General features: G+C 37.3%; 1 protein-coding gene across 1 annotated transcript in view; it reads right to left on the bottom strand.

Moving 5' to 3' along the window:
- Positions 1-11463, bottom strand: part of NIPAL1 (NIPA like domain containing 1) — a 15283-nt gene extending 3820 nt beyond the window's left edge. Inside the window, exons 1-3 of the mRNA XM_023532242.1 lie at positions 11326-11463; positions 3896-4162; positions 955-1011 (exon numbers count right to left, since the gene is read on the bottom strand). Of these exons, the coding sequence (XP_023388010.1) occupies positions 955-1011; positions 3896-4162; positions 11326-11371 (370 nt within the window). The 5' untranslated portion in view covers positions 11372-11463. The remainder of the gene's footprint in view (positions 1-954; positions 1012-3895; positions 4163-11325) is intronic.
- Positions 11464-13160: the final 1697 nt, after the last annotated feature.

The following is a 13160-nucleotide window of genomic DNA, read 5'->3' as shown; positions in this document are numbered from 1 at the left end:
CTCTTACAGTCCTTGTCAACTTTTATTCAAATGAAGTAATAAAACAGATATGAAAACACCTTCAAAACTAAAAGAGTATATAAGTTATTTTTATTCATTACCTCCACCACTTAAAATCCACCACTTATTTAAGAAAAGTATTCCAATTCCTTCTTACAACAGAATCTCACAAATACTGAAATGCGTTACTTCGTATGGGAAAATAAATGAAAGTTTTAAGGATTCTGGCTGCAGAAGGAGATGACTAGCAAATGCTGTGAAACTACAATTTATGAGGTCCTTTCTTTGGCAGTTTTAGGTTTGGAATTTAAGAAAGTTCAGAGGTGTTAGGAGAGAGATAGAAATCTGCAAAAATGCCTGAGAGAGATAACACTGCCTTCTCTTTGGACAGCGCCTTAGCATTTAGAAAGTGCTTTCATATCCTACAGAGTCTCATTTAATTCTCTGGGCAAGTCTAGGAGGAAGGTGGATGCTGACGACTTTCATCTTCTCTTCATTTGTTCAGTGCTATGCAGCCAGAGTGACTTTAATTTATCCATGTTTTGGTCTCGGCCAGAAAAATGTACCCATTCCTTAAAAAACAGGCAGTTAGAATAGTCATAGATTTGAATTAGGAGCTGGGAAGATGTGGAAAGAAAGCATTTTCCTCAATCATTACGGAAAAAAGAATATAAGTGAAGAAATCTGTGATAAAATATAATATTTCAAAGGTTAATTTTTTCTTTGCATTCTAAGAGAGTATTGAGAACATGGGGGTAGGGGAGGGAGGGTAAAAATTAATTCTAAATATATACGACTTATTTTACATATAAGACAATATATTATAGCTACACAAATGTTTCTAGACTTAAATGCCATCCTTATCAGGAAGATAAATTAATTAATGTTGAACGGTTCCATGTAATTTATTTATCATTTTATAAGCAAATACTATTCTCAGCATTAGGGACTTACTTGAGAGTAATCCTGCCCACCAGAGCCATTCCTTGAGGTAAGAATGTCCACCTTGTCCTAGGAAAATAATAAAAATTAAAATTAAGTTATAAAGTGGAGGAAGAAAGTTTGGAGAACTGCCGTCTAGGAAAGGTACCGGAATATGACTGGAAAAGGCCAGACTTAAGGCCGAGTCAGTATATGTGATCTTTCAGCTTATTTATTTGGTCATTTCCAAAGATTTTCTAACACTTTCTATTGGTCGACTTTGATTTCTACAGAAAGTAAGTTTTTCATTTGCAGAAGAAGTTTATTTAATCATCACTATATTTATGCCATTCAGAGGTGTGGATATAGAGTATTATAAGTTCTAAATACTTTGTTTCAGCAACAGTTAAAATTGAAGACACAAAACCATAAATTACATCGATACCTAATGAGGACCTTAAAGGGAAGAAGATGGTTGACTTAAGAACTTTTGAGATTATGGACAGTCAGTCAGAGAGTAATGAGCATTAGACAGCTGGACTTCATTCTCTACTCTGACATCATAAAATTAAATTTGTATTTTGTCTTCTGAAAAGGACAGAAAGCTTTCCTATGATTTCCTATGATTTTATTTCCTAAATCATTGTTATGTTTGCTATAAAAATTGAATTTTCTTGTCAATTTTAATATATTTAACCCTATGAATTTGACCTTTCTAATTATTATAGTTAAACTAAGCAGGATATATTAGCTGTAAAGATTAAGGTAGTTAACTATATTTGGGATTTTCTCCTTATAAAATTTGCAAATGACTAAATTGGAATCATATTGCAATATGATCTCATAATCTGTCTTTAAAAACTTAATAATATATCATAAATACTTTTTCATGTCCTTAATAGTTTAATATACCAAAATCTGGCATAACATTATTATTTAACCTGTAAGAGACCAAACATTATATATATATATATATATATATATATATATATATATATAATGTTTCTAGTATTGTTCTCATTATATAAAACTCTTAAATATCCTGGTATGTAAATCCAGGTAGCATCCTTGTTCACTTATTAAGATAAATTTCTAAAAGCGGAATTACTAGGTTTTAAGACATTAAGATCTTTAAGCTTTCTCAAATTGCTCTCAGGAACATTTGTACCCATTTATACTGCCTCTAGAAATGTTTGGAAGGGCTACTTATTTTCCAAAGTCTCTTACTAACATAGAGGATTATCTTTGGATAATCTTTATCTATAAAGATAAAGGAAAAACAAATACTTTGTTAAAATGGTAGACAACAACCTAGGAGCTTATTGTTATATAGTTGGTATTTCTTTGGATGAAATAGCATTTATTTATGTACGTTTGTTGGTCACTTGCATTTCTTAATTTGTGTGTTTGTTGTTTATATACTTTGCCAATTTTCTTCTAGGGCACTAATCTTTTTCTTATTGACTATAGTTGCTCTTTAAATATTGTGGATTTTAACTACTCTTTTTCATATAATTTGAAATTTCTTCCCCATATGTCATTTCCTTTTTACTTTCAGTTAAAGGTGTTTTTATATAGGATTTTTTTTTTTGTCAATCCAGATAATATCTTCCTTAGACTAGATTCTTCCTTTACATTTATGCATACAAAGACCTTCTTTTAGTTTTTTTAAAAAAATATTTCATTTTAAATTTAATTCTAAACTATGTAGAATTTATTTTGATGAGTGGTAAAAAGTCGAACTTTTATATTTTTCTCCTCTAATTTTTGCCAACTATCTAAATACTTTTGATTGAATAATTCACTCTTTCTCCAGTGGATTTAAATGGTATTTTAAAAAATCACACATTAAAATGTTGTATGTATTTGGGTCACCTTATAAGTTTTGAATTATCTTTTATTATTTTGTCTATGTTTTTAAAAGCCAAACTGTTTTAATTAAGATAGCATGTTTTATTTTCTGATAGCGCAAATATTCCCTTAATAGTATTCTCTTATAAACTTGTTTGCACAATTCATAGTTGCTTAATTTCCAATATGAACCTTAGAATAATACTGAGTTATTTTATGATATTATTCTTGATAAGAATAAATAGGAAATTCATAGTTAATGAAGAATAGTCAAGCAGAGCTACTCAACATGTGAAATGTCACTATTAATAGTAACCTAATTCTATTGCTATCCACTTATTGATTTAACAAGTATTTACTGAGTGCCAAACACTATCCTAGGGAAGGTTCCTGTTCTTGTGAATCACTATCAATAAACAAGTAAACCTGTAACGACACATAAATAAACAATAAATGTACAATGACAAATTATTCTAGGTACAATGAAGGAAACCATTAGCACAATGACAGAGAATAACAGTGTGGTGGTGAGGGAGACTTGCCCAGACAGGATGGTCAATGAGAGCCTTTCTCAGGCGATATTTAAGCTGAGATCTCAAGGATGAGTCAGCCAAATAAAGGGCAGGGAGAAGGGAGTTTCAGCCCAAGAGAAATGACCTTGAGGTGGGAAAGAACTTGGTATACCCCAGGAACCAGAAAAGTAGGCAACTGGGAATGTAGCAGAAGATGAAGCTGGGAGGTAGCAGGAGCCATTTAATGCAGGAGGTCAGAGTCTGTGGAAAGATGTTTAGATTGTATTCTGAGTGCAAAGAAAAGCCACTGATGGGTTTCACGCAGGACAGAAGCATGATCTGACTCTGACTCCTGAAATTGCAGACTAAAGCTATGAAAGAAGAACCCAGACCACACTCCAACCTCATGAAGCAAGAATTTTAGTCTCTCTGTAAAGGAGACACAGCTGGCTCAATTCCTGTAAACTACTGAGAAGAAAATTGCTAAGAATGAAGATAGAGGCTAAGATAAATAGAGACTGGAAAATATTATTATTATAGCATTATAATCTTACAGTAGGATTATTTCTTCAGTTAGAAACTTGAATTCCTTAGTTGCATCTGTTTCTTACCAGCTCTAGTAACGCCCTTGTTGGCCAGTTGCAAGAGGCCCTTCTTCTTCAATATGAAGCTGGAGCCAATAAAAATACTGGAACTTACTGCCAGTACCAGGCCCACATAAAGACTGTATTTGTCTTCTACGTTTGCAGAAATGCTCAAGTTGGTTAGGCTGGAATTCAGGTCCCTGTAGAGGACAGGAGAAGCCAGCAGCTGTGACACATTTGTGATCTCACACCAAGCCTGGGAGGAGTTTGGACAAACCAGAGACAGCTTGTAGCCTGGAAAAAAGGAAGCAAATGTCAACAAACGAAGGGGAGATGCATTCATGTTTACTTCCTTTTGGCAAGAAAAAGAAACTTGAGTGGACAGCATTGAAACACTGGTTTTCACCACATGAAAGCAAGCACCCAGTAGTAGGTGGTCCACAGGCCTGTGGACATGTTGAGTGTGGCCCACACGGGTTCTTAAAATTTTTTTAAATTTCTTTAGTTGTCATCATTTAAATATGAGAGAGTTTGCATGAAAGTCTAGGCACTATTCATCTCATCTAAACCCTAAGAATGGAAAGTCATTTTTATAGTAAGAATTTCGATTATGTTAATTCCTGAGAAAACATCTGACTTGACTTCAGTGAATTCCGTGGCTGCGTTAGTGTCACTTACTATGTAGTTACCATAACCATTCCAAAACTTCATCTCTGAAAACAGTGTGGGTGGATCTCATTCCAGTGAAACAATATTCTTTCTAAGCTGTTGACATAGCAAAATGTTTCTGACATTTTAGGGGGTGTGGGGGCAGAGGGTGATAAGGGAGAGCAAATGATCTTTGTTGTATTTTGTAAGGTCTCATTGTAAGTGGCAGACATTAATGCTGCATGTTTTATGGCAGGAAAAACAATAAAAATCTTGTCTAATTACTGACTTTAGAACTTAAATTGTTTTATGTTTTGGGTTCATGTTAAGGAGAGAGCCTGAAGCAGATATGACTGAAGGAGGAAGTGAGAGAGGAAGGGAGTGAATGGTGAGTTAGTTAGTGGGTGTGGAGTGTGGCACAGATGGGGAGAGATGGTGAAGTAAATGTGTGGGCAGGAACTTTGGAGCGTTTCGGAGGAATCAGAAAGATCTCAAAATCAAATCTTTTTAAGATTTGAGTAAGCAAAATAATTATACAGGGAGCTTAATCCAAATTTCATATTAAATACAGAAAGAGAAAATCTATTATATTTATCATTTCTCATTTTAATAAACATTGTCAATAGCCCTCTAAAGTGACTATACCAGATAGCAGAGTTGCACAGCTTAAGAGTGCTGGGCCTATAAAGTGACTATACCAATTTATATTCCTGCCAGCAGGCAGCATACATTACTTTTTCTGATGTTTTTATTATTTATTTTCCTAAATATTGAATAATTGATATTTAGAAAATATGTTCAATTATAAAGAAAAATAATTCAATACACCAATGAATCAACCACCCAATTTAAGAAATAAAACATTATACCTTGGAGGTAACAACTATCCCAGTTTTCTGCTTAACATTCCTTTACTTTAAAAAAGGTTATTTCTCCTATATGATTACATCTTCAAATAGTAAACTATTTAGTTTTGTTCTTGTTGCACATATAAAAATGTAACCATACAATATGTACTCTTTAGCGACTTGCTTGTTTTTGAGACTTATCTATGTAGATGCATATGGCTTTGTAGATGCATAGGGTTTATTCCCCTCCCCGTCCCCCCGCTATTCTACAGAATTCTCCTGTGTGACTATCTCACAATTAATTTTTCTATTTTATAGTTGGTAAACATTTGGGCATTTTATAGTGTTTTTGCTTTTACAAACAGTACTGCTAATGTTCTCAATTATGTTGAACCATATGTAACTTACATTTGACAATTTTTGACCCTACAAAAATAGCAGTTTCATATGGTTTGACTTAATACCTATCTTCTATGTCTAGGTGTGAATGTTTAGTTATACGCAACTTAAAAATGTTACATTTCCTTTGGATTATATAACTTTCCCTTTAAGCTCTATTACTATCTATAATCATGGACAAGTTGAGTAATCACTCTTGGCTTCAAGTTCCTAATCTTAAAAATGACTTGATGGTTCTGAATATGCCTTCTATAATTTGGTGGTTTGATTATAAGCTATCTTTGCTCCCAGAGTAATTTACTGACAATCCTGATTAGCTCATAAATGTTGCTGATGGACCAGCTCTAAACTCAAAGGCACTCATAGTTGGAAGACATTTTAAAGAAACTGAAGCCAAAATATTAAGTGACTTGCTAAAGTCATGTAACGGCCAAAATCAGGGCCAAATAACCCAATTCCCAGGCTAGTATTCTTTCTATTTCAGAAAAGTAAAAACATAAAGTACAAAAAAAGCCAGTTGAAAATTATTATTAATGTTTACACAAAGATGAAATGCTTTGAATATTTTTTTCAAGTACAATTTGCTTATAGAGAATTATAATTTAAATTATCCAGTTTATTACATGAAGTAAGATATCTGGTTTCCAAGAAGTCACTGCAAGATATTAGTGTGAGGAAATCATTGTCTCACTGTCTATTCTATATGTCAGTTTGTATTATTACTCAGCAAATAGTCACTCCCTTACTCTCATGATGCAGGCAGAATATTTTTCCCCTGATGCTGGGAAGGAAGTGAGTTGGTGGCTCATGGGACATCAGCAGAGGTGATATGAGAGAAGCTCCAAATGTGGTCATGTGTTAGGTTTCCTCTCTTGCACCTCTGTGTTTGTCAGGAATAGGGCTTCTCTGAGGAGCTCACACCCCTTTAGACTGAGCTCCCAGAATGAAAACACATGGGGTGATCAGGGAACATGAAGGAGCCAAACCAAGGTAAACATGTAGCCTGATGCAGACACACCAAGTGAATCTAGTCCAGATCAGTCAACCATCAGCTCAAGTACAGACATATAAGCAAGAATATATGATTGTTGTTTTAGCCACTGAGTCTTATGTAGCAATAGCTGACTGATACACCTGCCTATTCATATCAGCAAAGAAAAGAATGAATAAAATCTCTTTATGTCCCCTATAACTTATTCTCCAGATGTCAGCCAGTATGAATCAGATTATGTCACTTCTCTGCTTAATCCCCACCTCCATAAATTTTTCTTGCAATTATAACAAAATCTAAACTGCTAATCCTGTACTCTTTTAAAAGCTTTACATGCTTTGAAGCTTGTACACCTCTGACACTATATTGTAGCCCTCTCTCTCTCCCCCTCCCTTTCTGAAACAACACTAGTCTTTTCACTCATTGATTCAACAAATATTTATTGAATATCTATTATCTGTCAGGTATTTTCAAAGAGTTGGGGATACAACAGTGAACAAAAGAAAATTCCTGCTTTCTCATATTCATTTTAATGAGGGGAAATAAGACAAGTGAACTAATAACTGCATAATATTCTGAGTGCCATGGAAAGCAGTAAAAGAAGCATAAAGGAATATTTAAAAAAACAAAAACAAAAACATTAAACAGAAAAACCTCTCTGCTAAAAGGAAATACAAAAATCCTGAGGCAGAAATTTGCTTGAGGGGTAGAAGGAACTGTAATCAGCCAAGCTGGCTGGGGTGAGAGATGAAATTAAAGAGTAGTAGGAGACAAGATCAGGTGAAATGAGCCTTTAAATAAGTAGGTCCAATCTTGTCATTTTGCCTTCCAAAATTCTATAATGGCTTCCCTTCTTATTCAGAAAAAATCCAAAATTCCCACAACAGTTGACAAGGACCTAAAGAATCTTGCCTCCAACTACCTCTGTAACCTCCTTTTATAACCTACTATTGTTTTTGTTTTTGTTTTTGTTTTTTCCTTTAATAGGCTAAGTTCCTTCTCACCTTAAAGCTTTTAAATAGTCCTTACTTAGCCTGAGTTGTGGAGTAGTGGCAGGCATAGCTCACTCCTTCTCGGCACTGAGCTCTCATTTAAAATGCCAACTCCTTACGAAGGCCTTCTCTGGCTTCCCAGTCTAAGAAACCTCTCAGCCATGTCCCATCATATCGTCCTATTTAATACTGCCAATCAAACAAACTTCTTCTTACAGTTTAATTATGGCTTAATAATAGCATTGTATTTGTATAGCTATTTCATTCATTCGCTCAAGAAAATAGTTGTTGAACACCTACCATGCAAGGCACTATGTTAGTCATTCATATATTCGACACTCAGCAAATTCTTATTGAGCACTTCCTGTGTGCTAGGTAGGCCCTGTTCTAGGAACTGGCAAGATAGTGATCAACAAGGCAGGTGAATAGGTCTCTGTTCTCACGGAGCTGATGATTTCAGTGAGAGAAACAAATGAACAGGAATAAGAAGAGCAGAATGGGAGTGAGAAATAACTTAAAGAAAATTAGAAGCAGAATAAGAATAATTTTGAGTACATTTGACATATCTACGTATCAACTCTGATAGGGTTGGGGAAGGAGCCTATTATTTCAATTAACCAAAATAAAATTGAAAAGATACTGTCGATTAAAACAAAGTTAAAATCTTGTATCTCTAAACAAGATCATCCCACCATCAGTGTGTTCGGAAGCCAGATACTCTAAGACTGTTAACCATCAGATTTCCTACATAAACTGCTGTTTTCACACTTTACAATCTGTATATTACCAAAGTTACTAAATTGTTAAGATAAAATTCCCTTGAAATAAAATAAAAACAATGTTCGAAGACTAAAGATGCAGGAAGGGAACCTAAAGAATAATATCTCAATAAACATGCATTTATATCAAGCTTTTAAAAAAACAATTGTGTATAGTTCATATTAAATATTAAACTAAACAATTAATAGCATATTGTTTTCTAAACAACCTTTAGTAGAGATTTTTTACTACCTTTAAGCACTTTTGAATTTCTGCACTTAGGAAATCTATGAAAGGCTGGAAAAACAACTTGTTTTTAAGCTTTTAAACTTCCTTAATTTTCTCCTTTCAAAACCATGAAGTCAGGCTGAATCAGCTCTAAATACCAACCATGTCATTTTTCACTCTGCTAGCTGGCTGCACCCTGGGAAAGTGGCTCACTCAGACAAAGAAAACTTCGAAAACCATTGGATCCCTCTCAACCTCCAACTTACTGTCCCTAATGCCAGGCCAGGTCAGAACTCCCAAGAAGATATACTGGAATATACATGTTTGTCTTCCTTATAGCCCAGTCTTTCTGACCTTTGTGTCCCCTAGCCCATGATCTTCATGCAGTTGGTGCTTCACAGGTGATGGGTAGGTATATTTTTTATAGTCTATTTTCATGGTGTCATATATTCATGTTAATAAAGCTCTATTGGTTGTTGGAATAAATTCGGATCTGTAGGCTAGGTGACATATAAAAAATCTAAATAAAAATCTCTCATATATGTTTAAATTTAGTTTTTGAGACAATTTTGGATTACAAGGCCTTTTGAAGCATCTATGGTTTTAAAAGTAAAAGCTACACTGTGGGGTTAACTTTTTCTTCATGGAAGTCCAGCTAGAATGCTCTATCCTCAGATCTCATGATGGACTCTTCGTAATTTGGGTCTCAGCTCACATGCTACTTTCTCTAACGGGCCTTCCCTGAGTATCCTGTCTGACCATCACAATTCTCTCAATACATTATCCATGACACTCACCATTCTTGTCCTTTTTTTATTAATTTGTTTCTTGAATATTATCTGTTATCTAGACAGTAAGCTGCATGGAAGAAAGGACATGGTCCTAAAGTCTAGGGCCAGACTATCTTGCAAATTCCTTTGCATTAGCCCCTAAGCCAATGCCTGGCACATGGATCTCTTCTTATTTGAATGAATAAATTAAAAACTGAGTCTTTATTCCATGTCAGAATCTGAACTGTGTGCTTCATATGTAATCCCGCCTGCATCTATTCCTCATAACTGTAAACTGTAGGAATTATTCTCAATTTATGGATGAGGAAAGACCCAAGGAGGCTAAATCATAGCTGAGAAGATGTCTGATGCCAAAGCCCTCTTTCCACCACTACTGATAACGTGGATTCTGAGTTCTCTGAAGTCTTTCCCACCAGTCTCTCACGCAATTACCACAATTAACCACAGGTTATTAAGTATTGAGCTTGAATATTTCTTGTTGGAACTAAATGTATTAGCAAAGCAGGAAAAACATCTGAAGTTCAAACAAGTTGGTGTAACTCACACACCCTCCTTATAGATCCTTGGGTAAACAATGGTGGATAGATTAGTAACATTCTGACTTACTGGTTTATGAATTATTTTGACAAAGGTCACACAACCTAACTCTCTAGGAAATCTAGATTCAGCTACCTTAGTAACCACTTCCAAAATCTCAGCTTTTAAAGTTTGTGAATTGTTCAGGCATTTTCTCTTTGAGTGTGTGTCTCTTCTCTCTCGCCATAGTTTTGACTTTTGACTAGTTCACTGACTTATTATTATTATTTTTAACTTTCTGCATCATAGAATAAGCTGGAGGAGCCAAGAGGAGAGAAGATCGAGAAGTTGCCAGCAAGTTTGGAAAGGTATAATTCTTGTCACACTCCTCACTGTCCTCTTCGTCTTTATGCCATCAGATAAATTAAAAACCGGCTTTCCCCTTGACACCGTGGAAACAGTCATTTCAGGTTGATACAGACCCTTCCCATCGCACCCCTCTACCCTCATTTCCGTCCTTGGGTTCTACTTTTATGAGGGCTCACTTGCCTCTAGTGACTGTGGAAAGTCTGCCAGTGTTGTAAATATCTGGGCTCCGGTAGAAGCTGAAACTCCAGCCCAGCGAGCAGTGAGAAACCTACAAAAGACTGAGACCAGTTCCCGTCTTCTTTCCCGGCAGGCTCTCTCTTTAAGCGGCCCCAAAAGAAGTTGACAGAACGAGTCAGACGCTAGGCTAATGGGGCAAGAGACGTTTTCATCTCGAAGAAGAGAGATGTGGGTGGCCCGGGCAGGTCCAGCACGCTCCGTAGCGCCTGACCTTCCACGGTGTCTGACCCTCGCGGAGCCAGCTCAGGGCACAACACGGGACTCCTGCCAAGTTCCCGGGCACGCCCTCTGCCCACGGGGCGACGTCGACCGTGGACTCTGGAAGTGAGTCTGAGTCAGTGGGAGCGTCCACCTCAGGCGAGACATGGGAGTATTCCCAAAGTATCCTGAGTATTGCCGTCACAAGACTCAGCACGCTGTAATTTACATGGACCTGCTTTCCGGACCAGAGTGGGAGCCACGTATGTTTTGTTCGACTGACTCAGGCTTTCCCACAGAGTTTGGCATATTGTAGGCACTAATAAATAGTTGTTGCCACGCTGGCTGAATGAATAAATGCGTGAACAAATGCGTTAGGACTTGGTGTATCTCTTTCCCGTCTCCGCAACTACCCGAGGCCGCCCACCTGGTCTCATCGCCAGCCAGACGCCAGGTCCCCAGGCTCGGGGCAGGCACTCACCTTCTCGGCAGGACTCCCCGGGCGGCAGCCTCACCTCTCCCTCCATGGCCCCCAGACGGGGCTTCCCTGGCACCGGCTCTTGCTCCTCACCCACCTGGGCTTCTTCTCCCCATGGACCCGCGTCCCCGCGGAGCTGCGCGATCTCGCACCCCTGTGCGCTGGCCCCGCCCCCGGGCAGCCGCAGCCAATGGAGATGGCTGGGTGGGGCCTCCGCGCGAGCCACGCCCCCGAGCTATAGAGTTGGGTGCTAGTTCTCCGCGCCCGCAGCGGCGACAGCTTCTGGTCTCCTGTGTGACTGACTGGTGAGATTGCCAGCTGCTGCTCGGTACCGCTGCTGGAGCCGCGCAGTGGAGAAGCATAGACACACCTCACAGGGTGAAGGCGTCTCTCTGAGCTTGGAGGCCGCCGAACCAACTCTTGGGGCATTTAGTAGCACCTGTGCTGAGGCCCCTCTTCTAGCTTGCCAGTGTCGAAATGTCTCCTGCCGCTGGATTCTGAGGACCTCGCTTCAGATGCTAGCGGCTTTGTATGGAAATTGCTGTCCAGTGGGATTCTGATCCGATTACCATGCTAAAAAGTTTATTCCGGGAAATTTAGGACAGATTTTGCCCTTCTACGCGGTTATCAGCTTCTCTCGAAGTCCCTCGGCTTCAAACTCCCGCCCCCACCCCATCCCCTTTTTACTTAGTCATATAGTTATTTGCAATAAACCCTAAAGGAAATGCAATGCTCAAACGGAAACGACTTATTCCTACAAAATAATAATAGCCCATATTCATGATACTTCTTGCTTTAACCATGCATATGTAGGCACTTTATATGTATTAACTCATTTATATGTATTAACTCACAGCATAGTCTATTAACCCCCAGTTTACAGATGAGGGATCAGAGGCAAACAATGAAGTTAAGTAGCTTAACCAACTAGTCAATGGAAAGTTTGGTAGCAGGTCATTATGCATCACGAAATGGGTACAATTCGTGCTAAAACCCTCACCACAGGAATGAGGTGTGCTCTGGGTTTTCACTGAAGGAAATACTGTCTGCTCACCTTGCCTTTGCTCTAGGTAATCATGAACAGTGCTGTTAACTCTATTACCTAGAGTTTCATCTCTCAATCTTGCTTTTCTTGTTTTGCTGAGAGGGAAGAGTTAAGAACAGTCAACATAATGCAAGGCACACATGTTCACATGTGGATGGCTTGGTGGAGAAAGAATAGCATGAGGAAGGGAATAGGTTGAAGGTTAGAATGGAGGGAGATTTATGCTAAATTTGGATAACAAGCCTTAAAACTTAGATTTCTATTTTATTTGGACATCAGATTTGAAAATTTTGCCTTTATCAAAGATTGGTGATAATAGTAAATGATATCTAAAGCATTATTTATTTACTTACTTAAGTGACACTTAAATAACCTTTATGTGGGCAAGCACTATTCAAAGCACTTTATATTTGCTTTTCAAATCATCATAATAGATAGATACTATTAGTAATTCCCACTTTACAGATGAGGAAAAGGAGGCACACAGACATTAAGTAACTTGCCTAGGGACACATAACTAGTAAGTGGTGGAGCTGGGATGCTAACCAAGGAAATCTGGCTTCAGAATCTGTGCTTCTAACCTATTTGCTAATTTGATATTTTTAAAAGCCTAATTGGATATTTTAAAAAACTAAAAATGTACCTTTGAGATGATTTTTAATAAAAATCAAATTCCAGTTTCTTATTAAGTTTTATTTTAGGTAGGAGGGACTTTGTTGTTATTATTGTTTTTGGTTCTGGGAATAAAGAGAAAAACAAAAAAAATATTTAAACTTATTTAAGATCACTGTTT

This window comes from Pteropus vampyrus, unplaced genomic scaffold (genome assembly GCF_000151845.1).
Source record: "Pteropus vampyrus isolate Shadow unplaced genomic scaffold, Pvam_2.0 Scaffold79, whole genome shotgun sequence".
Classification (NCBI taxonomy): domain Eukaryota; kingdom Metazoa; phylum Chordata; class Mammalia; order Chiroptera; family Pteropodidae; genus Pteropus; species Pteropus vampyrus.
Note: the sequence above shows the minus strand (reverse complement) of the source record. Positions and strands in the feature narration are given on the sequence as shown.